At 41.5% G+C, this 22170-nt stretch overlaps 1 protein-coding gene across 1 annotated transcript in view; it reads right to left on the reverse strand.

Annotated features, from left to right (window-relative positions):
- Nucleotides 1-3321: 3321 nt before the first annotated feature.
- The window catches only part of ALG13 (ALG13 UDP-N-acetylglucosaminyltransferase subunit), a 28872-nt gene continuing 10023 nt past the window's right edge, over nucleotides 3322-22170 (reverse strand). The window contains exons 11-28 of the mRNA XM_030496618.1: nucleotides 21864-22044; nucleotides 20886-20961; nucleotides 20071-20179; nucleotides 18823-18887; nucleotides 17828-17928; nucleotides 16968-17095; nucleotides 16039-16276; nucleotides 15761-15874; nucleotides 15392-15548; nucleotides 13286-13415; nucleotides 12785-12820; nucleotides 12597-12652; nucleotides 11886-11948; nucleotides 11420-11591; nucleotides 10648-10770; nucleotides 6421-6461; nucleotides 5396-5579; nucleotides 3322-4553 (exon numbers count right to left, since the gene is read on the reverse strand). Of these exons, the coding sequence (XP_030352478.1) occupies nucleotides 4288-4553; nucleotides 5396-5579; nucleotides 6421-6461; nucleotides 10648-10770; nucleotides 11420-11591; nucleotides 11886-11948; nucleotides 12597-12652; nucleotides 12785-12820; nucleotides 13286-13415; nucleotides 15392-15548; nucleotides 15761-15874; nucleotides 16039-16276; nucleotides 16968-17095; nucleotides 17828-17928; nucleotides 18823-18887; nucleotides 20071-20179; nucleotides 20886-20961; nucleotides 21864-22044 (2240 nt within the window). The 3' untranslated portion in view covers nucleotides 3322-4287. The remainder of the gene's footprint in view (nucleotides 4554-5395; nucleotides 5580-6420; nucleotides 6462-10647; nucleotides 10771-11419; nucleotides 11592-11885; nucleotides 11949-12596; nucleotides 12653-12784; nucleotides 12821-13285; nucleotides 13416-15391; nucleotides 15549-15760; nucleotides 15875-16038; nucleotides 16277-16967; nucleotides 17096-17827; nucleotides 17929-18822; nucleotides 18888-20070; nucleotides 20180-20885; nucleotides 20962-21863; nucleotides 22045-22170) is intronic.

The raw sequence follows: 22170 nt of genomic DNA on the forward strand, positions 1-22170 counted from the left end.
CTGGCTCAACTGTTTCACACTTGCACCAACTCACGTGCCTGTGAAACTTGGGAAGCAGCAGTTGCTTATCATGTATAAGAATTTCTAGATATAGACCTGCCCTGCAGAATTTAAACTCTGATCTTATTCCAAAGCCATCAAGTCCAAGGGTTTTATCTTCCTTCCTTATGAAAAAAGCAGTTACCTGAAGTATGGGTCTGGATTAGTACACTGAATATTTTCCACATATAATGCAATCTTTGCCGGTGTAATTTTATAACAGAGAAAAGTATCCAGCAACACTGCAGGGAGAATGGAAGCTGCATGAAACAGAACAACTGAGAGAGAAAAACAACTTGCTGTAGGAATCAGCTTGGTGTTCTTATGTGAGCAAGGGGAAAGCAGAGCACAGGAGTGCCAGCCCAGCACAGTGGTGCTGCTGGCAGGCAGAAGCAGAGTGTTTTTCCTCCATAGTATTTATAATAATTACCTTCAACAACAGATTTTACAGTTCAGAGCACTTCAGAAGGAGACTCGTGCCTCTAGTGAGCAGCAGTGATGAAGGGGATGTCAACACACCCAGACTGAAGCAGGACTGGTGGTACTCTGGCTGTGGAGGGGATTTGCAGGGCACAGGACAGGAGGGCAGCACCCACAGCCAACTGCAACAGAGCACAGGCTTGGCATGTCCTTTGGTGCAAGACCCAAGCACCGCTGCCAAAGTACCAAGCTTTTACTTAGCTGTATAGAAAGGGGTGCCCAGAGAACAGACGTGCACTTGAGTGTCTTGAATGGGGTCAGACCAAAGCCTGCTCCTTCCCAGGGCAGGAGGATGTGCAGCAGTTTAGAAGAGACTGACATACTGAAACCACAAGCAGCTCACACCCCAAAACACAGGCACTACAGTTGATCACTGCTGCTTTCATCTTGCTGTTTCAGAAGAGCTTGGCTCTGAGGCTGTTTATAAGGGCTACGAAATCACAAGTGCTCACATCTAAAGAGATCATGCTGTGGTGCTGCCTGCTCCCGGAGCCTTCCTGCACAGCCTTCAGGTGTTAATTTAATTTGAGCCCCTGCCTTTCATATACAAAAACATGGTGTGGAAAAGGAGGTGGCAGGCATGACTAGTGCAGGCTTGGCTGCACGTCTCTTCTCCCTGTTAAAGGCTGAAAAACCATCCACACGGAAGAAAAATGAAAAACACATTTCAGGATCAAATTCCTGCTTTAAAAATTCATTATGCGACAACATACTTCAAGAAGGCCAATAAAGAAAGAAAGGAAGGAAAAAAGAAAAAATCTGAAGCAAAATAATTGTTCCCAATAGAAATCAATACTCATGGATTTTTCTGTGCTTGTTTCAAGAGAAAATGTGCTTATGCTGAAAGCTCTATCCTGCTACCTCTGTTTATGGCAATTCTATGATTTGCTGGGCATGAAAACCCCCAAGCATTGGTCTGCTACCAAACTGGAATGGGGCAATCATCAAATGCTGTGCCAAAGTAAACAAGTCTGGATGATCACGCAGAAAACTTGACTCCAGAACAGAATTCTCAGTGTTTCTAATGAGAAAAGAAGAAGTTGACTGCAGGAGACAGACTAATACCAGAAGATAAAACACCAACACGTAGCTATGATAACCCTTTGTGTAGGAAAAAAGCAAGGCTGTCTCAGTGCCAGTAGAAGAAATGAGGCATTATTCATAGCTTGAGTTTGAAAGTGGAAGATACTCACTTCAGTGCCTGACAGGAACTGTTTGGGATATGACAGACAGCACTTGTGACTGAGGTGGAAACACACATGATGACTCCATCATGGAGACGGTACTTAAGTCTGTTCCGTTTTGAAGTTCATAAAAATAAGTCACATGCTTTACTGGTTCCTTTATGAGGTTAGTCCAGTGAATTGTTTTGCAGTGAAAGGAGCTGTGGTATCTTCTCCGCTTTCCACAAAAGGACTGTGCAAGTCGGATGCTCCTTCAGAGGCAGAAATGCACAGACAAAGGTCCTGACTGCCAACAACAACTTTGTAAAACCATTTTTTGTGCATGTTTTGGGGTTTTTTAAGCAGCACAGCAGCTGACAATCAAATTACCTCCTCAGAGGTCATTTCCATCATGTTTTGACTTTTAAACTGGCTCTTCCATCTTGAAAAACCATCATTAAATTGCCAAGTTACATCTACAGCTATTAGAGACTTGAGGAGACAACCCAAAAGCCAAGCTTGCAACCCTCCCAACAGAGGAGTCTATTGCCATCATCTCTTAAGCAAGGGGGGAAAAAGTCAAGAATTCTAAGGAAATAGGATCAACACTAAAAGTGCTGCTTGAATTTAAGTTAAAGTTTTAAGGAGTCACTTTTTTCTACTGTTTTTGCTTCTGTGGATACTTAAAATGGATACCAAAGGAAATGTACTGCTCCCCTCCCAATTCTGCAGTCAGTATCCTTTTTCACCATCACTTAGTTATGTACAAAGAAATAAGAAAATCACTAAACAGTAGCATGGGCCCATAGAGCTCATTTCAACTTCAGCAAATGACAATTATGCCACTGTCCTAAGCTGACTTTTTAAGCCTTTTAACATTTGTCTTGGATAGGTGGGGGGAGAGGGGAAAGGAGAGGAAGATGTATCTGAAATCTTAGACATCCAAGTCCACAGCTGTAGCATGAACACTCTACCTGGCCTCCCTATAGAAGGGGGAGATACCATGACTGGCTGGACTCTGTTTGTGGGGGAACTGCTGTTGTGGCACTGGCTGAAGTGGAGGCAGCAGAATTTGAGGAGAAGCCTGAAGGTGGAGGAGCATAAACACCTGCTGAGGCTGAGATAGCTGCAGAGTTCACCCATCACCTGGAAAAGAGTCAGAGTAGTCCGGAGACTGTCTCTACAAAGAATTAAAGACTTGTTAAATCAGCATATTTGCTGGTTTTCAGGGCCTCTGGCACTGAGCAGCATTACCTGCACTTGTGCCCTTGCTTTTTACTCCAGGACAGGACTTTGCCACATGATGCGCCAGGGCTGCAGGCAGGGCTCAGCTCACACCTATTTCTTGTTGGTTTTGCATGTACAGTGCAAGTTTCTATCAAGGACAGAGCCTGTGCAGACAGTTCTTTGGAAGAATTGCAGTTCACATGCATAGATACTCTTTTCTTCCTAAACTTATCAACAAAAACAGAGCTACTGCCTTCCACACTCTTCTCATGCTGAAAGCTTTTGCTACTTCCTCCCAGAAGGCTGGAGCAGCTTTATCCCACACAAGACAACTACATTTCTTTAGTCCAGGCTGTTGGATGCCTAGTTGTCAGGAATGTAACCTGCCAGTGATAAATGACCACTCGTTTTCATATGTTCAATGCTTTTATTTTGTGCTATCAGTGCAAAATAAACACCAAGACTACCACCATTTGTGCAACAGCTTCCACAAAACAAATCTTACAAACATAGAGCAATATCCAACAGATTCAAACAGTATTTGTACACTTTCAAGAATCATGAAACCTGTACAGAACAAAATGAGACAAAATACAGCCATTACAAATATGCGACCACTAGTGGCAAAGCAGCATTGATTTGCTGAATCTGAGAAAGCCAACCTCTTTCAAACATTTTCATCCTCTAATGACCACTCATTTTCATGTGTTCAATGCTTTTGTGCTATCAGTGCAAACACCAAGACTACCACCATTTGTGCAACAGCTTCCAAAAACCAAATCTTACAAACATAGAGCAATATCCAAAAATTCAAACAGTATTCTTACATTTTCAAGAGTCATGAGTCATGAAACCTATACAGAACAAAATTAGACAGAATACAGCTATTACAAATGTGTGACCACTAGTGGCAAAGCAGCACTGATTTGCTGAATCTGAGAAAGCCAACCTCTTTCAAACATTTTTGTCCTCTAATGACCCTGTGCCCAATTTTTGACTGCAGTTGTAACTGCAGCCTATTTCAGTGACTAAACAAGAACCAGGTCTCTAAGTGTTCCAGTGCAACCCCTCAGAGGTACAACATTCATTCAGTGATAGCACAGGTTATTATACATACTTTATATAGTCAAACTCAAGCTTTGTGTTCCCTGCACTATCATTTCTGTACACTCTTTTCCTATGCTTTCCTACATAATCCACCAAAACATCTTATCAAGTCATATATCACCAGCATAAATCTAAAGAGAGACATGAAATTTGAGTGTAGTTTAATCGACTGACCCAGCCCACTAAGACAAGGTGAGATTTACAAAACAATATTAACATATTTGACAACCAAAGAAACCAAGGGCAAGAAGTGAGTTTATAGCTCCCTGGTTTACATTGCTTGAGGCACGTCATGAGGTGCAGGGTTAGGTGAGGCAATATAGCTGACTTGCTGCAGTGGTGCAGAACTCGCAGCATTAGCAATCTGTGGAGAATTTCCATAGGGTGGATTTGCTGGATGCCAGGTACTAACATAGCGATAGGCAGGTACTAAAGAATCAAACCCAGGAAGGGACTGCTGGCTGAAGGGGTCTGACACAACTGGGTAATACACTGACCCGTAGGGCAGGGCTGGAGCCTCTCCATTTTGAAAGTTACCTTAAAAAACAGAACAAAATACACACTCTTACCATAACTATGGCCTGTTTATGCAGCCTTTCATTACTATGAACACAGCATTATTCTGGTGGCCCAAAGGGAAAACCTGTTTCGATGACAATTTTATGCCCATAGATGTCCCTCCTAATGGAGGAGGCAAAATCATTTGGGGTCCTAAGTTAAGACTAGAGGACACCTTGCTCACAAAACTCTGTTCAAGAGTTGCTTAGTAGCATTCTGCTCTGGAGTGGCAGCTTTTTCAAGGACTCTGGGTAGAGAGCCAATATCTTCTTCCCTATTTGATGTCTGACCATATGACACTAATGTATGCAAAAGAACCACTCAAACTGAACAGGCCACAGCATTATCAGAGCAATTCAGCAATTTTTCCTCATTCAATACAATACTCTATTTACTGCCAAGTGTATCTACAAGCTTTAAGTTGAAATGCTTGCCAAAACTCAGTTTTAAAAATACAAGCATTCTGGTTTGATACCCTGACTATCTGCTCATCAGGAAGCAAAAACACTCCTTCAGAGTTTTAGAAAGATTTCTACCAAGTTAAAGTTAGCATACCTGGTACAGGCCTAGGAAAGGATTCCTTCTTCCTTTTTATGGCTTTAGAAAGCCCTTGACACATTGGTGGCTACACCAGTGCCAGTGACATACTTCAAAGTACCACAGATGGCAGAGGAACTTGTGATAACCCCTAACAAGGTTTATTCTATGACCTCCCAACCTCACACTTCCCATAGGATAGCAAAGCTGCAGGCAAGCAGCCCTGAAAACCTCTTCCCTCACTCTCATTTGTTGTCTGTGTGGTCTTGTACTCAAATACTAACCGTTTGCAGGTGCTTCCAAGGGAACCTGGTGGATTTCAGTTCGCCCAGCATCAGTGTAGAGCTGATGTACTGACTGATCTAGCACAGGAGCTGGCTCAGTATATGCTGGATAAACTTCCATAGGTGATGGGGGCAGCACTGGCTCTACATACATCATGGGAGGCCAATAGCTCTGATGGTAGTACTTCGAGAAAAGGAAAAATGATACAAGGTCACTCATACAACCACAAACTCTCCATCCCTCTTCCAAATCACTGCTAGCTTCAGGTCTAAAGTTAAGAAGAAGTGCATTTCTTCCTTCCTAGATCCTTAAGATACTACACACACCAAAACACCCCAATACAGCCTACCAGAAAAGACATTGCAATACCTGCAGCAGTAGCCACCTCACAAATTGCTGTTGTGTCAGAAAGCTCTACAGAGAAGGAAGATTCCCACCTATGAACTTTGTCACAAAGATTTTCCCTATTTCTTCAGCTACAGAAGCTGACGTAACTTCCTTTACTTCCCTGAGCAGCAGCACTGACACTGCATATGCCTACTGGTGCAGAGATAACTCTTCAGCAGAGCAAGAGTTCCCAGAACACAGACAAATGGTGCCAACCAGTCTGAACACAATTGTACAAGTCCTAGAAGACTCAAAACACACATCTCTACATGGTGTTTGATGTCTTGTCTAAGTACACAAATTTTCTTAAGAATGGCTCAGGTTCTTCCCCTTACATCTTCATAGAAAGAACAGTATTTATCCACCATCCTCTACAAAAACAAAAGCAAGAACAAAAGCCACCATCACAACCCAAAGTAAAACGACTAAACATACACGCTAGTATGCTTCACATTTTGAGTTACAACTTCACTTCCTAAGCTATACTTCAATCTCCACCAAGCAAGCCTATATATATTAAGTCAAGCATGCAGGATGCACATTTAGCACACCTGGAAGTCTCAAATACATCAGTGCATTTGTCAAGAAAACCAGCAGGTTTTGCAGGCAATTTACTGTACATTTTAAAAGCACTTACTTGCAATCCCAGATTAAAATAGTACCGCAAGACCTTTGTATCTGAAATTAAAGGATGTGACATTAAAGAACATAAAAGTACAAACTGAGAAGCAAAAGAAATTTATGCACATTAAGAGCATTTTAAGTTACTCTTACTTAAGATCTTCTGACCTAGTTTTGAGGGTCCCCCCCAACTGCTGTATCAAGTCAGAAAATTGAGGGGGGGGGAAGTTAAGGATTATGTTAATTCTTTCCCCTTCCTCACAAGGGTGCTCCATTCCCTGCTTTCTTGCAAGTAGTTTTTTACTTGTCGTCCATGTACTGAATCATTTGCCTCCGGGCAAATACATAATATACTGAGAAGCAATCACAGATGTGTGAAGGAACTTTGAAACCACGCTCCAAGAACAACAGGGGTTTGAACTTGGAAACACATTTCCAACTGTCCTAAACAGTGAAGCAGTTTTAAACCTTTAAAGCTGAGCACTGAAAGGAAAAATGTGTGTTTTAATCCTGTGATGCAGTTCTGGAAGTGTGCAGTTCTGAGAAAAACTGTTGATTTCTCAGATTCAAATACAGATCTGTTTTAAAGGCTCAGGAAAAGCAAGTCACCTATTCCACAGCAGTAGGTCTGCATGCGAGTACATGCACACAGACTTTGCTTTAGTACCCCTGGACCCTGAAAGGGAAAAGCAGGGAGACAGCTCAGAAGGAGCAAGCCACTAAGGACTTCAACTGGACAACACCTTCAGAGTTACCACACACATAATCTTCTGCCTACCCCTCTCTCCCCAGACCAGGGCCTTGGCTCCACATTGCTGGCCTGTGCACCCATCCAACCCATGCACCAGCCCTGCATGTTGCATTTTGCTGCAGGTAGGCACAGCATCAGAAATGCAAACCCCAACCTGGAAATACACGGGATTTGTTGCTTCACTGCTGTTGCCAATTCTCAACTCTTTTCACTGCACATTTGATCAGGGCAATAATCCATGCAGCTATTTTAGGAAGTGCACACAGATCCTTCCTTACATCTGACAGCATTAAGCTTAACTCCCCAAAGTGCTGGTGATTTGGCTGTGACACTGACCACAGCCAGCAAACAACCAAAAATAACCCGAAGCCTCAAATAAATGCCATTTTTTTTAGTATCCAGCTGAAACTGCATCTACATGTGGAACAAGTTGTTGGTGGGGTTTTTTTAATCAGATTTTGTTCTTCAATTGTTTATGCAAATCTATGCAAAACAAGCCTAAGAGCTCAATGAAACAGCTGCTTCATAGCAGCGGTAACAGTACAAAGGAAGAGCTGGGAGACTGAAGTGACAAACTGATACTGGAAATACTGATGTCTGGAATGCTGGAACAGAAGCCAGGACAGTAGGAGACCAGTTTTTGTTTATATTCCTCTTTCAGATGCCTAGAAATCAAGTCAATCTTCAGTAAAACATGAATACCTTATGAAGCAATAGCTAAGCCAAAAAAAAGTTAACCACTCCGAGATGGAAACACAAAGACCATGTTGAAGGCTGAAAAATCTCATCTTATGATGCAAGCAGGACAAAAACCATGACAGAATTTTTGCTGTGCTGATAAGAAGCTCTGGTCAGTCCTGAACGCTACTGCAGTCTCTGGAACACAGTAATATCAAGCAGTCTTTTATCAACAGCTCCTTCAAATACAAACAAAAGCAAGCAGGTAAGGGGTGGACATCTAAGGTCACCATGTTAATAAACATGTTTCAAAAGCCCTAAGCACCACTAAAACAAGATCCAAGAGACTGAAAACTGGAACAAATGCAGATGTACCAAATCTGAACACAGCAGATTTTCCGCAGATTTTCCTCCCAAGTCCAGGACTTCACTCTGTTGGCAAGTCACACTCCCAATCTATACCAGGCCTGCAAGTATCATTAGCAAAGCATACAGAACTCTAGGTCAAGTGTACCAACATACTCTGTACTACACTCCAAAGCTTCTGGATTTCTGAACTTAAAAGGCCATGCAGATTATCCTACAGCAGTGTGACAACATAACTGCTACATGCAATGACTTATTAACTACCAACCTTAAAATCCTTTAAAAAAGCTTCTAGAGTTTATGCCAAGAAGGACATGGCCAGTATTACATGGAGTGACTCAGCTGAAGAGCTACAGGCAGGGTCTGAAGAGGTTGTTAATCCACATCCACTCCAGATTCTTGTCAGCACACTTAACACCCAATTCTTCCAAGTGCCAGAAGCCTGGGTTAAGGGCATTCAACTAAAGCTGAAAACCGCTAACCCTGATGTGCACATGGTATCATCTAGAGTGGTACTACTGCAGCAGGGACTTAGAAAACTGAATATTCAAGATTAACACCAGCAGGAATTGAGAGCAGGGGCAAGAGAGCAGAGTTCCTGTAGAGCACACGAGCAGTACCTGTGAAAGCAGCAGGCCTTTGAGCAGCCTTGCCACAGTGTTTTGGAACCTGCCAACTTCTGACAAGCACATCACATGGTAAATGCAACTGAAAGAATCCATGGCTTTTCAGCCCAGTTATTCTGCAACCTATCAGATACAGCTACCTGAACTGCAGATATCAAGAGTAGCTCTTTATCTTACCTGAATTTAGCCCTCTAGGATTAGCACATCGAAGAAAGTCGCACACAGGGTCAGAGCTAATTTAGATGGCAACACATTGAACCAAGCATGAAAACAATTTGAATTACTAAAATACTTCATGCTCCATCTTCAAGTAATAGATTTTGTTTAAAAAGATTTTCGTTTATTCACTTTTGAATAAAAGCCAGAAGCTTTACATTCTGATGCAATGAAAGCTATAACTGTCAGATAGCTGAAATTCAGCCTGTTACAAGGATGGGGTTTTTTTGGGGGAGGGAGGTGGGGAGGAGATCAAGTCACAGTGATAGTGAAACTACACTTTTCAAAACAGTGCAAAAATGAACACTTGGATTTCACAGTCCCTACAGACATGCATCCAGTTCCTTCCCTTGCTTGCCCCTGAATGAGTAGCTACTATCTACACCAGAGAACATGGGAGATTCAGGAACTTGAACTAAAGGTAGCAAGTGTGATAAAATCCCATCACCTGCTCTGTCTATAGCTATTAGAACAAGCCAGCTACAATGCACAGACTTTCAACATATTCAGTGTATAGAGGACATCAAAAAACCCCGTGTACTTTAACCAATGTGCAGAGATATATTAACTACTTGAACAACAAAATCATGAACAGCCAGTTTTGGACTGCTGCTCTTAAGCGTAGGCTACAGCTTATCTGCCTCTTGAGATGTGTGCAGTGATGCAACGGTGGCACACTTGGGCCTCACAGCATTCCTCATCTAGAGAAAAGTAAGTTATGCAGCATAACAGCAAGCAGCCCCATTTTTGCTGTAGCTGAGGCATTTAGCTTGATCTCTGGATTATTAGACAAAGCTCTGTGAATTACAGGCTCTATTTATGACTTGTGAACCATAAACATGAGAGAATAAAGGGATAAATTAATAACAAAACCATCAACTATTTCAGTGCCCGCTGCACAGCTTAGCAAGCTCAGCTGTCTGATACAATCAGTATGCTGATATTCTTAAATTATAAGAGCAAACGGACTGAAGATTACCACTTTCAAAATGAAGTCCACCTTCAGCTGATAAAGCTGAAAGTTGTTTCTGAGCAGCCCTGCTGTTGGTGCTATGTTGGTCTTCACACACTCATTGCTTAACAGCCAAAATGCACTCTCAATACCACCCTAACTGATAGCAGTACATGAGAAGGCTGTGCACGCATGGAACAACATGACCCTACACTTTATCCCCTATTTATACCACCACAGAATGACTTTTTGAACCCCTACAGCAGAACACCACAATATGCCACTCAGTTATGCAACAACATGACTATAAGAAAACTGTTTGGGGGTTTTTTTAATCAGTTATCAGACAAATGATTCCTCCACCAAGAACCAGTATGATACAGGCCAAGCACCCTCTGCCTTGGTATTCATTTCTTTAGGATGCTGTTTAAGGCTGTGGTAATCACATATTTGAGTCAGATACGAACTTGCTATTCAGAACTGGAAACTAAATCAATTTTAGCATAAGCATCCATAACATTATTTCTCACTCCCTGCAAGCTGCCAAGAGCCATTTCTTCTCACTATAGGTATTCTGTGAAGTTTCCATGGAGAACACGAGTCAGAAGCGTGCCGAAGAGCAGCAGTAGTAAAAGCACAAAATACTGTCATTACCTCGAGGCAGATCACTGCCATTGGGATCACAAGAGTAAGGTGGAAGAACGGCACCAGCTTCTCCCACCTCACTGACTGGAGGAAGAGGGGCTGAATAAATTGGCAATGGCACCAAAGAAACTGCTATAATTAGAAGGAAACAAAAGTCAGCTTTGCAATGGCACGTCAAATGAGCAAGATGCTAAGTTACACGATTCAGCATGCACTTCTTCCTCATCTCAGTGCCCCTACATACAAACTTTAACTAAGTTCTCCTTAGTGATCACTTTAAAAGAAATCCAGAAGTTTTAAAACCAGATGGGAAGGTTCCAATCTCACAAGCCTTAATTGTATGTCTATCTGCAAGCTTCATGTAACCAAGTAGAGGAGCAAAATAAGGGCACAAAAATGAATTGGGCATTTGTGGGGATCTTGAACCATGACAACCAGAGACTCTTTTGGAAGCAAAAGTAAAGCCTCAGGACAAGTATCTTAACTCAAGAGGAAAATTAACTGTAGGAAACTGGGGAGAAGGGAGCTGCCACGAACTTCTGCCTTCTGAAAAGAGCTTTCTAGCACAACCCTTGACATTGGCAGCTAAAGGTGATGAGGGGGGAACCCAAAGCAGATACCTCCAATTCCCATGCAAATTCAGAGCCAACTGTCTCCTTCAAAATACAAAAGCAAGAAGCGAGCAGTGAAGTTACGACGACTACTAAGTCATTTTAAGCCAAAGCAAGTGATCCTTAAACGTCAAACATCCATGCCCACAGCTGCAGCATGCACACTCTACCTGGCCTCCCTATAGAAGGGGGAGATACCATGACCGGCTGGACTGCTGTTTGTGGGGGAACTGCTGTTGTGGCACTGGCTGAAGTGGAGGCAGCAGAATTTGAGGAGAAGCCTGTAGCTGGAGCAGCATAAACAGTTGTAGAGGTTGAGATAGCTGCAGAATTCACCATCACCTGGAAAAGAGTCAGAGTACTCAGTAGACAACTTGCTTTGACAAAGACTATGGAAACATCACATAGTTAGAAAATTCTCACTTCACATAAATGCATCTTGGAAGTCCTAGCTGTGAGGCAGCTAACTATCCAAGTTCTCTAAAAATTGGCTTGAAAATACCAGTTGCAAGGCATCTTCTCACCCTTCTACAAGATGCTGTGAAGGGGCACGTAAAGGGACCCCATACACTGGCACTAACTGAGCAGAGTGGTTGCCTCTCCACAGGGCTACCACAATAAAGTACTAGATACTACCTTCTGGGGACAGCTGTAGGAGGCCACTCCATCTTGAGGTGACACAGAGACTGCCCCTTCTTCCTGAAGGGATTCCAAAGTAAAGCATGGTCCATTTAAGAGGCAAAAGAAGTCCCAAGGCACACACACCATACCCCTATTTTAAAAAATTTATTTATGGACTATACACACACAGAGGAAATGTTTTGTAACTTGAATAAAAGCAATTTTATTGTGACAAGCACTGGACTGGCTTTCACACCCACTGCAGACCAGCAGATGGCTAAAGAGTTAGTTTCAGACTAAAAAAAAAAAAATAAGAATTCCACAATCAGTTCTATCAGAGGTGAGATCTCTCCAGTCCCACAGTGGAGGAGTAAGATTAACTGCAATAGGAGTTGAAGGGTAGCACGATAAAAGCAAGTGCTGTCAGAAGCAGAAAAAGAAAAGTAAACAGCACTCAGCTACACACTTTCTTTGTGGAGGGGAAGGTGGAAAATCATTAATGTATCTTGTGCAATGCAGACTGTACTTGCAGACTCAGATAAAACCCTCAATATTTAGGGAGGAAAGGGGGAGGGGATGGTGAATATATAAATAAAACCATCATTCCTTTCTTTCACAAGAGGTTTCTGACCTACGATGTTAAGCCTGCATCCAAGGACAGTTTCTATGAAGAATGCCGCACACTTCAGGGATTCCTAATCTGAACAGCCAGTGACTAAAGCTTACCAAGTTTTCCGTAGGCTCTGCTGAACTAAATACTGTTGCAGTGTCACAGTCAGGATCTGGAAGGCATTGGCAAAAATAATTGAAAAAAGCAGCATTAAATTTAATGCTTCAGAAACTTAGAAAAAGATCACAATGAGTGCATTGCAGTCAGCAAGTGTTCTAGCAGTAAACACTCCAGTTTTACTTACCTGGAGGTGAACAGATATATTCCTCATGGAATTTCCCTACAAGGGAGAGAACAGGAAGCTTTGATTCAAAGGGAAAAAGAAAAAAAGAAAAAAGCTTAAAGCTGAAGTTACCAGAATTACATTTCAGTGTATCCATTGATGAGCTGCTTTCAGGATCACCATCTTTTGTGCAGGAAAGAGAGAAAAACTCTCAAGATATCCTCATCTTTTTACACCACCAAGTATTAAGGTTGCCATTACCAAGTTCACACCATGCATCCATGCATTTTTAGGCGGCAACTTTGCTTGCCTGACCTACCCAATCACAAGGGTGATGGTGTAGCAAGCTCAAACAGAAGTGACACAGTTCTAGCACACAACAAAGAAATATACTGTGCTCACACACACGTTCAAAGCTCCCAAGAAACAGATCTGTAGGAGATGTAAAGCACCTACTTTGACAATTTGAAGATCTTCTAAACATGCCTTTTCTGTTCACCCACTCATCCTTTAAAAACTCACCATTTTCATTTGTTTCTTCCTCCTCACAGGAATTCAGGATCTGCTTGTTAGGCACATCTGAGTTTGGGCCTCTCCTTGCTACCCAGAATCCTGCTGTACCATGGATAATGGGAGCAGGGCTACCCTGGTTCTAAAAAGCAAAATCAAAAGCATGAATTTAGGAATAGTTTAAAGCCTTTCCATACTCTGTACACACACACACACACACACACACACACACACACACACACACAGAGTAGATACAGGCTGGCAGACCAAGCTTGCTGTAACCAAATCTTACTAGGATCACCATTTGTGTGCCCATTCCTATGCACCCTGATTGCAGCAAAATGGTTACTGACACGTTTCTTGCCTTTACCTTTGGTTTTGCCTAATATACTTCAGCTAATTCATTTTTGAAGACCTACCACTGCCCTATGCCATACAGTCAAGCTGTTCCCTCCCATAGCCAGCTTTATCTCAAGCTCAAAGCTCAAAAGGAAGAAGCAGTCCCCAGACAACAGCCAAGACTGCTACCCCCAACAAAGACTCCTCTTTTCCTCATGCTGGAGCATTCCCATCGCACCACCACCAGATCAGTGCATCCACTACACTAGCTGCATGGAAAAAGGTTTTCTTTAGCCACAATTAGAAAATGCACAAGCCTGACTCTTTTAGAAAGCAGCACCCATTCAGGTTTCCCACAGGACTCCTTAACACTTCACACAACACTGTGTTGAAGTCAGTCCTTAGCTGCACCAAAATTTAAAAGATAAGAGTTTTCTGAAGCAGGAATGTTCGAGTAAAAGAAGTTGATTCACTCTTTTGTGATGGCTAAGGTGACACTCAAAATTCTCCTCAGAAGACATGGTGACTATGAGATCGATAAAGTGCTCAGAGAGGCTTGTAAGATTTCCAAGGTTGAAGCAGAGGTGGTAAGTCAGAAGATTCTCCCACCAGGCCTCTAGTAGGATGGCAGAGTTTTCTGTGAGATGCATCTTTCCCCAGGAAATGTTTTATTCCTTGACTAAACAAGACAAGGGAGAGACAGAGAAAAGGCTTTGGCATTGACAATACAAAGTCACTGAATGAACATGAAAAACTATTCATTAGGAGCTGCAGGTATATAGTCTATCAAGGGGACGAAAAGCTAGTGAGCTGTATTGATTTTGTGGTGGGGAAAAAACACTGAAGGATAATCTGTCCCTATTCCTTGACATTCTTGGAAGAAAAACAGAGCAAAGACTACAGATCTGGCACATGAGGAAAAAATTAAACAATGGCTGCTGCTGAAACAGCCGTGAGCAGATTCCCCTCTTTCTCATTCAAATGCAAGTCTAACATTTGCTAAGTTCACTGCTTCAACACAGTAAAAATTCAAACCTACCAGGGTTCTTCTTAAAAAAGAAAATTCCTGCTTTCCTAGTCAGATCCCTAAATATCAATTGATTCTTTATAGCATATCCAGCTTTGTACTAGGGTTAGACTACAAATAAAAGATTTATTTTAAACTTTAAGACTACACTGGGCCACTTTATCTCCTATCTGACAGAAAGACTGTTTTAGAAGAAGTCTATATCTGGAATTTTCTCCTGTTTCTGTAGCAGAAGAAATGGTTTCAGGAACAACATGTTAGCCCCAAAACATCACAACTACAGATTCACAGGCACAATCCAGGCTATCACTATACGCTTTCTGAATCTAGTTACACAAATGATAAATTACAGTGTGGCAAACAAGTGAAAAGCTGTCTCCCACACTATTTAGAGACAGACATCTACAGGAGGAAGGGATTTTGTTTTGTTTTCAAACTGCAACAGAAAGGAGAAATATGACCCTACTTTTATGAAAATACACTAAAGAGAAAACAAGTGCTGCTGGTGAAGGGAGGGAGAAAGAAGTGGAACATTTAGAGAAACTGAGGTTTCAAGCACGGTTTCTTACAGGATCTAGACTCATTTCAGCCATCCCTTCTCAAACACATTCACTGCTACAGCTGATTCTAAGGGAAAAGGAAAAACAACAAAACAAACCTGCTGTGTATTTAGGTAAACAAGTGCTGTGCATTGGTACAGCTCCCAACCCTTCGAGAGATATTAACATATATATCCTTTGTTAGTAACTTACTGGTAAAGGAGGAAAAGCAGTGTCATCCTCTCCTTCTATTTCATAGAAAGTTATAGTTTCTTCTGGTCCTTGAGGCTCCTCTCCACTCCCTGGTACAAACCCATACTGACACTCCTTATTCACACACTGCATCTGACGGCAGCTACGGCTGTATGAGCTTTAAAAACAAGAAAGGAGATTAAGAACTGCCACCATCTGGAGTTTCACCTTGGTTTCGTTGCTCCATTTTAACTCCGTGCTTTTTGGAGAGGCACAATAAACCCATTGTTTCATACTGTGCCACTAACAGCCAACTCAGCCCTCCATGTACCACCATCCTCCCCAGCTCTTTTAGAGCAACATTTTGTAAAGAGGTTTATAGTCACTTACCAGGACCTGCAGCAGAAATTGTCATAGCTCTGATAGCATCTCTTTCCTGGACTGGGGTAGAATGCTATGTGAGGGCCAACCATGTTGTGCCTGTTTATAAATCGGGCAGATCCCCTAAGTTTAAAGGGTAAAAGGTGCAATTACCAGGAAGTGCCTCTCAGATGGAACTCATTTGCAATTTTACCTACTAAATAGCACAAACTCTTTCCTAACTAGTCTGCAGCAAGAATGAATAGAAAACAAGTGGTGATCTCAGACAGGTTTTCAAGGCTTCATACCTTGACATCCCAAATCCACGGTTATGTCTCTGAGGAGCATTCTGAGGATGATAGGGTTCATAAGGTGGCATGTTTCCACCACCCTGTGAGCAATGAAGTGGAGTAGAGTGCCCCGAAGGAACACCGTGCTGTAGCCGGGGTGGAAGAACTGCCTGACCCCTGCTGTAAGATACAGTCATAAAAACTTCCTTTCCACGAATTTTCTTAGACATTCTCTTCCGTGTCTTCACATCCATTTCTGCAGTTTCAGTTAAGGACAGAAAAGACAGATTTACACCTTAAACACCTGACTCCAGAGCTACGCTCTCTTTATCAGCTGAGACGTGTCAATATTTGGACACTCAGAAAAGAGGGTCAATGGCCTATCACAGAAAAAGCGCATTTTAAGTGTACCCTTATTCTGAAGGCTCCAGGGGGCATTCTAAGTTCTGAGCAGAATACAAACATCTCATATGTGAATACCTTCCAAATGCAGCTGATCAAACCAGTGCTCACCACAATGTTAAAATCCCTTTATGAAGTTAAACAAATACAGTCCATATTTAATTGGCTGGGGAAGCTCTAAACCATCCATTCGCCTCTGCTAAGGTCAAACCAGACGAGCTGCTTGATTCACAGACCCAATCTTTGTATCTGGTTTTCAAGTGCCAAATTTCTCCTTGGTAATTCAGAGCGACACCACTTTGCTGTGTATTTTCAATGGATTTGCTCTTTTGCAAAGGCAAATTCATCCCTCTGTCTAAAGGGTTACTTTACATCAAACCCCTGCAGTGACCAAGTTTTATATCACAGCCTTAAGTCATTTCCCATGTCCAAAGACTGCTACTGTTAAAACTGCCATAAGCATCTCCCTCCCTCCCTCCCTCCCTCCCTCCCTCCCTCCCCCCTGGCTCCAAGGGAAGGAATGGTTGTGGAAACCTTGTACAAACCTATTCCTGAGAAGTATCCACCTGCTATTTTCTGATAGGTTCCTCCTTTTCTGGTGGAAACCATATTCCAAGCAAGGACAGGTGCCACTTGTGTCACCGGTTTCAAGTTTGCCAAAGGAACTGCATGCCTGCAGGAAGAACACCAAGGTTGGTGCCACAAGGATACAATATGTATAACTGCACAACAACATAAGACAGAACAGAAAAACCCACAAACTGGAGTGTAGGAAGCTTGTGGAAATAAAAAATAAATCATCTCTTTCCCTGACACCAAGCACGTGACTGTTACTCGTTTATTAAACAAGGCAAGCTAGGATTTAGGCTCAACATATTGACTTCCTGGTCAAGTCTTTCTTCCCTGCACAGAGCTACACCTGAAAGCATGTGACAACACAGGTTTTTTGCAGTATGTCATCAAGCTGAATCCTGGGTTTGACCAGAATTCTAGGAGGAAGGTGAATGCTTTGAACAGCAAGGTGGAGAAAGTGATGAGACCCACCAGCAGTGCCAATTATTCAGCTGTTTCAGTACAACATAAGAACTCCAGAGACCAACACCAGAGGGAATTCTGCTATCCAGGAATTAAGCCCAAAGTGCAAAAATCACTTTCACATTCCAGAGAAGAGCAAGCAGCAAGATTTCACAGAATGCATTACAATAATGATTTTGGTCATTAGAAATTGCACTCCTGCAACACTGTATTTGAAGAGTGATAGCCAACAAGGAAGCAAAGCTTCACTTTGTATTTGAAAGTCTAGGTTCTCTTTTCAAACTAACTTAACAACCCTGTTTAAAGCCTCTCTGAATATACAAACTCAACCAGAAAGTGCTCAAATACGAAGTGTCACCAGGCTGCTTACTTTTCTGCCAGCTCCTCAACGAACACAGTCAAGGTGTTGCCATCCTGTCCGACTTCCTGGATATGAGCATTGTAATACTTACCTCCAGGCTCCAGACGTACCTGGAAAGAGAACAAGGGAAGCTCTAAAATAGCCAAACTGTACCAGGGGATCCAGAATACTGTCTGCAAACCACTAATAGCAAAGCCTCCTCCTAGCTGATCCTATGTTGGCTCAGGAGTCTCAAATACTTCTCCAAAATAGCAGGCAAAATAAGGAGCACTATACTAACTTCAGGGAGGGAGAAAACGATCATTCTTGTGAGTGACCGAGAAGTAAAATACCTGCTTTCTTTACTTATTTTTATACACCGTGCCAAGCAGATAAGCACCAAAGACGACCGTTATTTAAGAACTCAAGGAGAACAGAAGATAAAATAGGAAATTGGAAAGGAAAGCTTTGCTCAGCTAGAAGCAAGTCACTGAGTGAATCATCAGGACTACCTCAAAACAGTGATACAAAAATAAGCCCTCACTACATCCATCAGAAGACAAAGAAAACTGACCTTCTTTTCAGCATCTCCTGGCCAGCTCATGCTATTCCTCCCTTTTTAGCTCTTCCCTTTCTATTTTACAAAAGTATTTGCTACATTACTGTTGAGAAGCAGAAGACTGTCCAGGCTTGCTGCTGACCCCCAGTGAAAATCTAACAGACAACTAGCTCAAAAGCACACTCAGTGCATTTTCAACTCTTGGTCTGGAACTTCCACACTCACAGAATGCACATGACTGGTTTGCAAGGAATTTCCAAGCAGCTTTTCCTTCATGCTACCCAATGTTTAAAGGAGATTTTAGAAAGAAATGAAATTAAAAAGGAAGTCAGATTAATAGCTACAAGGAAGAGGATGAGAAAAGCCTTGGAAAATTCTATGAAGTCAAATTATTTTAAGGCTTACCATACTCCATTTAAAGAAGTTTTAGAAGTTTATCATAACTGAGTCTCCTTTGAGTACTAACCTGACACTTGTCTCCTAAATAGTACTGTCTCCCAGCAAACACCATGTAGTCAGTTTTTTGAAGCTCTAAAAATAAACGAATAATAAAAAAAGGAAAAAGCTTTTAAACTACTGTTCTTTCTTCACGTATCCTACAAGTACTTCATGACAGCATCCAACGACAAAATACAGGCCAATTAAATTAAGTATTTCCTCTGCATACCTGAACATTCCCCATAGCAATGGTGAAATAGCTACAGATGTTCTTAGAACAGACCATAACCACACTAAATCACAGGAGATCACTAATATCCAGATAACACAGTAAGTAGCACTACTGTTTCAATACTACAATGCCTTTTGTGAGTTAATCCTGCATTTAATACCAATCCTGGTATTAAGAATGTTGAACATGTCTTGTCTTGCCACAGTACTGGCAGCACTTGGCAAAACTGAGATGTTATCCAGGAAAAGCTAACGTTGCCTAAAGTCTCACTGCTGCTAGATTTCAGTGTTTTTTCTCTGTTCCTCGCCTGGATTCTCTGTGCACCAGTACTCTACATAGATAATTAGTTACTATACTCTGTTCCAAGAATTTTAATGACCCTCTACTGCTTATGCAGTTGTAAAATGCTGGAGTTCTTCAGTATGAAAAGCACTCTGGGTCAGCCATTAAATGCCACTTCAAAACTTCTCTCTCTTGGTAACTTCTTGCTTTATGGATCAGCCATAGTGTATCCCAAAAAGCAGCAACCTATCCCAAGCCACAAAGACCATGAAATCTTTCCAGAAAGTTCAATCCCAGGAGAGCTGGGAAGCAAGAGGAAAAACTCATTTGACAGATCTCAATGCTAAATTTGAGATCATTATTATACATCTCTGAAGCCAAAAACTGTGCTTAAAAAAGCAGAAGTCCTTGCACACATGCTGCAACAAAAACCTTCCGAATTTGAATGATTTCCAATACAACAGAATGGTAACAGAGTTCTGCATTCTGCTTTGAGTCCTTGTATTTCCTATACTGCAGTCAGCAAGTAGCAAAGGTCAGACTTTTAGCAACCTTATAACCATTATACAGTGTCAGCAGCAGTGTATTTCATACTTTGAAATGAAGCCAAGAAGCCAGTTACCAGCAAGAAGATGTACTACCTACAAGTATTTGCTGGGTTAACCAGCATCCCTCACATTTCAGCTGGGAAGAATCAGCTTCTCATAAATTTAACACTGAGCCTAGTACAGAAAGTCTTTTGTTTTGCTTTTTTAAAGATACCTTTTCTGCTGTCCAGCCAAACATCAAACTCCACATTTCGATAGATCCCAGGGTCCAGAGCCTTTAGCACTTTATAAGGAACAGGCATCTTTGATGGATTTTCTGGATGCTAGAAACAAGAGTTGAAATGAAGCATTAACAAGTGCATCTAGCATGTTCAGCCTAGTCTCCACCCTGCCAGTATCTATGGAACATTTTAAAATGTACACATGCTATTTTCCAAAATTTTCATTTCCACTGTATTTTCCTAAAAACTAAACCTCAAGAATATGGAAACACATTTACATATTCAGAAACTGAGCAAAAAGACTTTGGAAGGTTAGAAACAAGCTCAAAAGTAACATCTAACATGTTCTTTACTCATAAAGAACCAAAGGAAGCCAACTAGACCAATGAAGCCATGGCTTCAGATGTTGGTGGGAGTTTCAGTTATTAAATCTGAAAACACGTTTCTATAGAGTTTCTCAAACTGTTCTAGAGTGATTTGTACTGTGTTCAAACAAAAGTGAGCTGATTTAAACCGTTTCTAGGAAAAGCAAACAGCAGACCAGAAAACATCTGCTCAGCTCCATCTTTGGAGGGATATGGGTTAGAGAAGAACAAGAGAATCTCAGAAAGGAAAAAGGCTTATCCAGTTGAATAGAAACTCAGGGGCAAAACCAAGAGACAAGCAGATGGAAGAAATAAGCCACCCACTTTCCACAATGTCATTTCAAAACAGTGGAAAAGAAGGTATAGCCCTAACAAGGGTAATGTCATACAACAACAGCAACAAAAAGAACACACCATAAGGAACTCTTTCCTAACTGACAAACCTTTTCTTCTTCAATGCCTTGTTTGAACTTATCTTCCTGTGGACTGTCAATCTCATTGCCTTCCCAGTCGTTCAGTCTAAGTAATTGAAAATAAGATTACAAAAGATACAATGCACAATTTCTAACCAGGATTAAAATCAACCAATTGTTCATATAACCTGAAAAAGCACCATGGTGCCATCAAGTGGTAGATTTTTGCCTTAAACACAAGTCATGGCTGTGATGAAGTACAGGACAACCCTTCTCCTGATTTCATCATCTTTACTTGTTCCAACACTCATCCCTAATGATGGCTACTGCTTGCATTAGGAAAGGATGAAGATGATCCCACGCACTGATTAAACTCTGTCAAGTATAAGACGACACCCTAAGACCTATCAAACCAATGTCACCTGCAAGCATTCAGAGGCAACCCTCAAGCTTTCCTAGTGACTTGAGCAGCAGAAGATATGAGGGTTTCTATAGGGACATTCTGCCTGTTCCTCTCTTCCTCAGTGATCAGACAGACTTGAATTAAAGGAGTCCATTTAATTGTGTATTTGAGGTATGATTCCATTCAAAAAAGGACAAAGTCAAGCAGAGCTCATTTTATCCATACACTATTGCCTCTGCAGAGCGATAGAGGATTAGAAGGATAACAAACTAAACTTTAAGTTTTTCACTAAAAATAAAATTCTGGTGACATAAAGATCAATTTTATTTACAAATAAGCTGCCATTTTACAGAGTAACACACAACTATAACATGGCCAGCAGCAGAGGCTTTTCAATTACATGCTACTTCCCAGCTCCAAGGAAAGCACATTCACTTCCATAATATACTTCAGCTTTGTGTTTGTGTTACAGGACAGGTAAAAGAGTTAATACCTCATGAAAAAAAAAAAAAAAAACTTGAAAAAGTTGCTCTTTGCAAGGTTTTAAGGTCTGGGTTTTTTTTTTCCTTCCCTTTCACTTTCATATTCCCTTCCCAAAACACTACCTCTTTTCTGATGGATTTCCAGATACTTTTTCATGAAGACAATTAAAGTTTGCATCTTCACTTGCCACAGAGACATTGTTTCTGTTCTTCTTGGATCCACTTCGAAACATCTCCACTGCAGACTTTAATTCTTCCTCATCCATGCCAAACACATCTTTGTACAGGATCTCATATAATACAGCTGAACAAATCAACACAAAGCTCAAACCAAATTAAGGTAACACCAGATCAGTAAGAACTGCTGCAATTTTCAAGGTAATCATATCTTCATATATTATCTACTGTTACAAGGCACTTGTTATATTAC

The sequence above is a fragment of the Strigops habroptila genome, chromosome 9, assembly GCF_004027225.2.
Source record: "Strigops habroptila isolate Jane chromosome 9, bStrHab1.2.pri, whole genome shotgun sequence".
NCBI lineage: Eukaryota > Metazoa > Chordata > Aves > Psittaciformes > Psittacidae > Strigops > Strigops habroptila.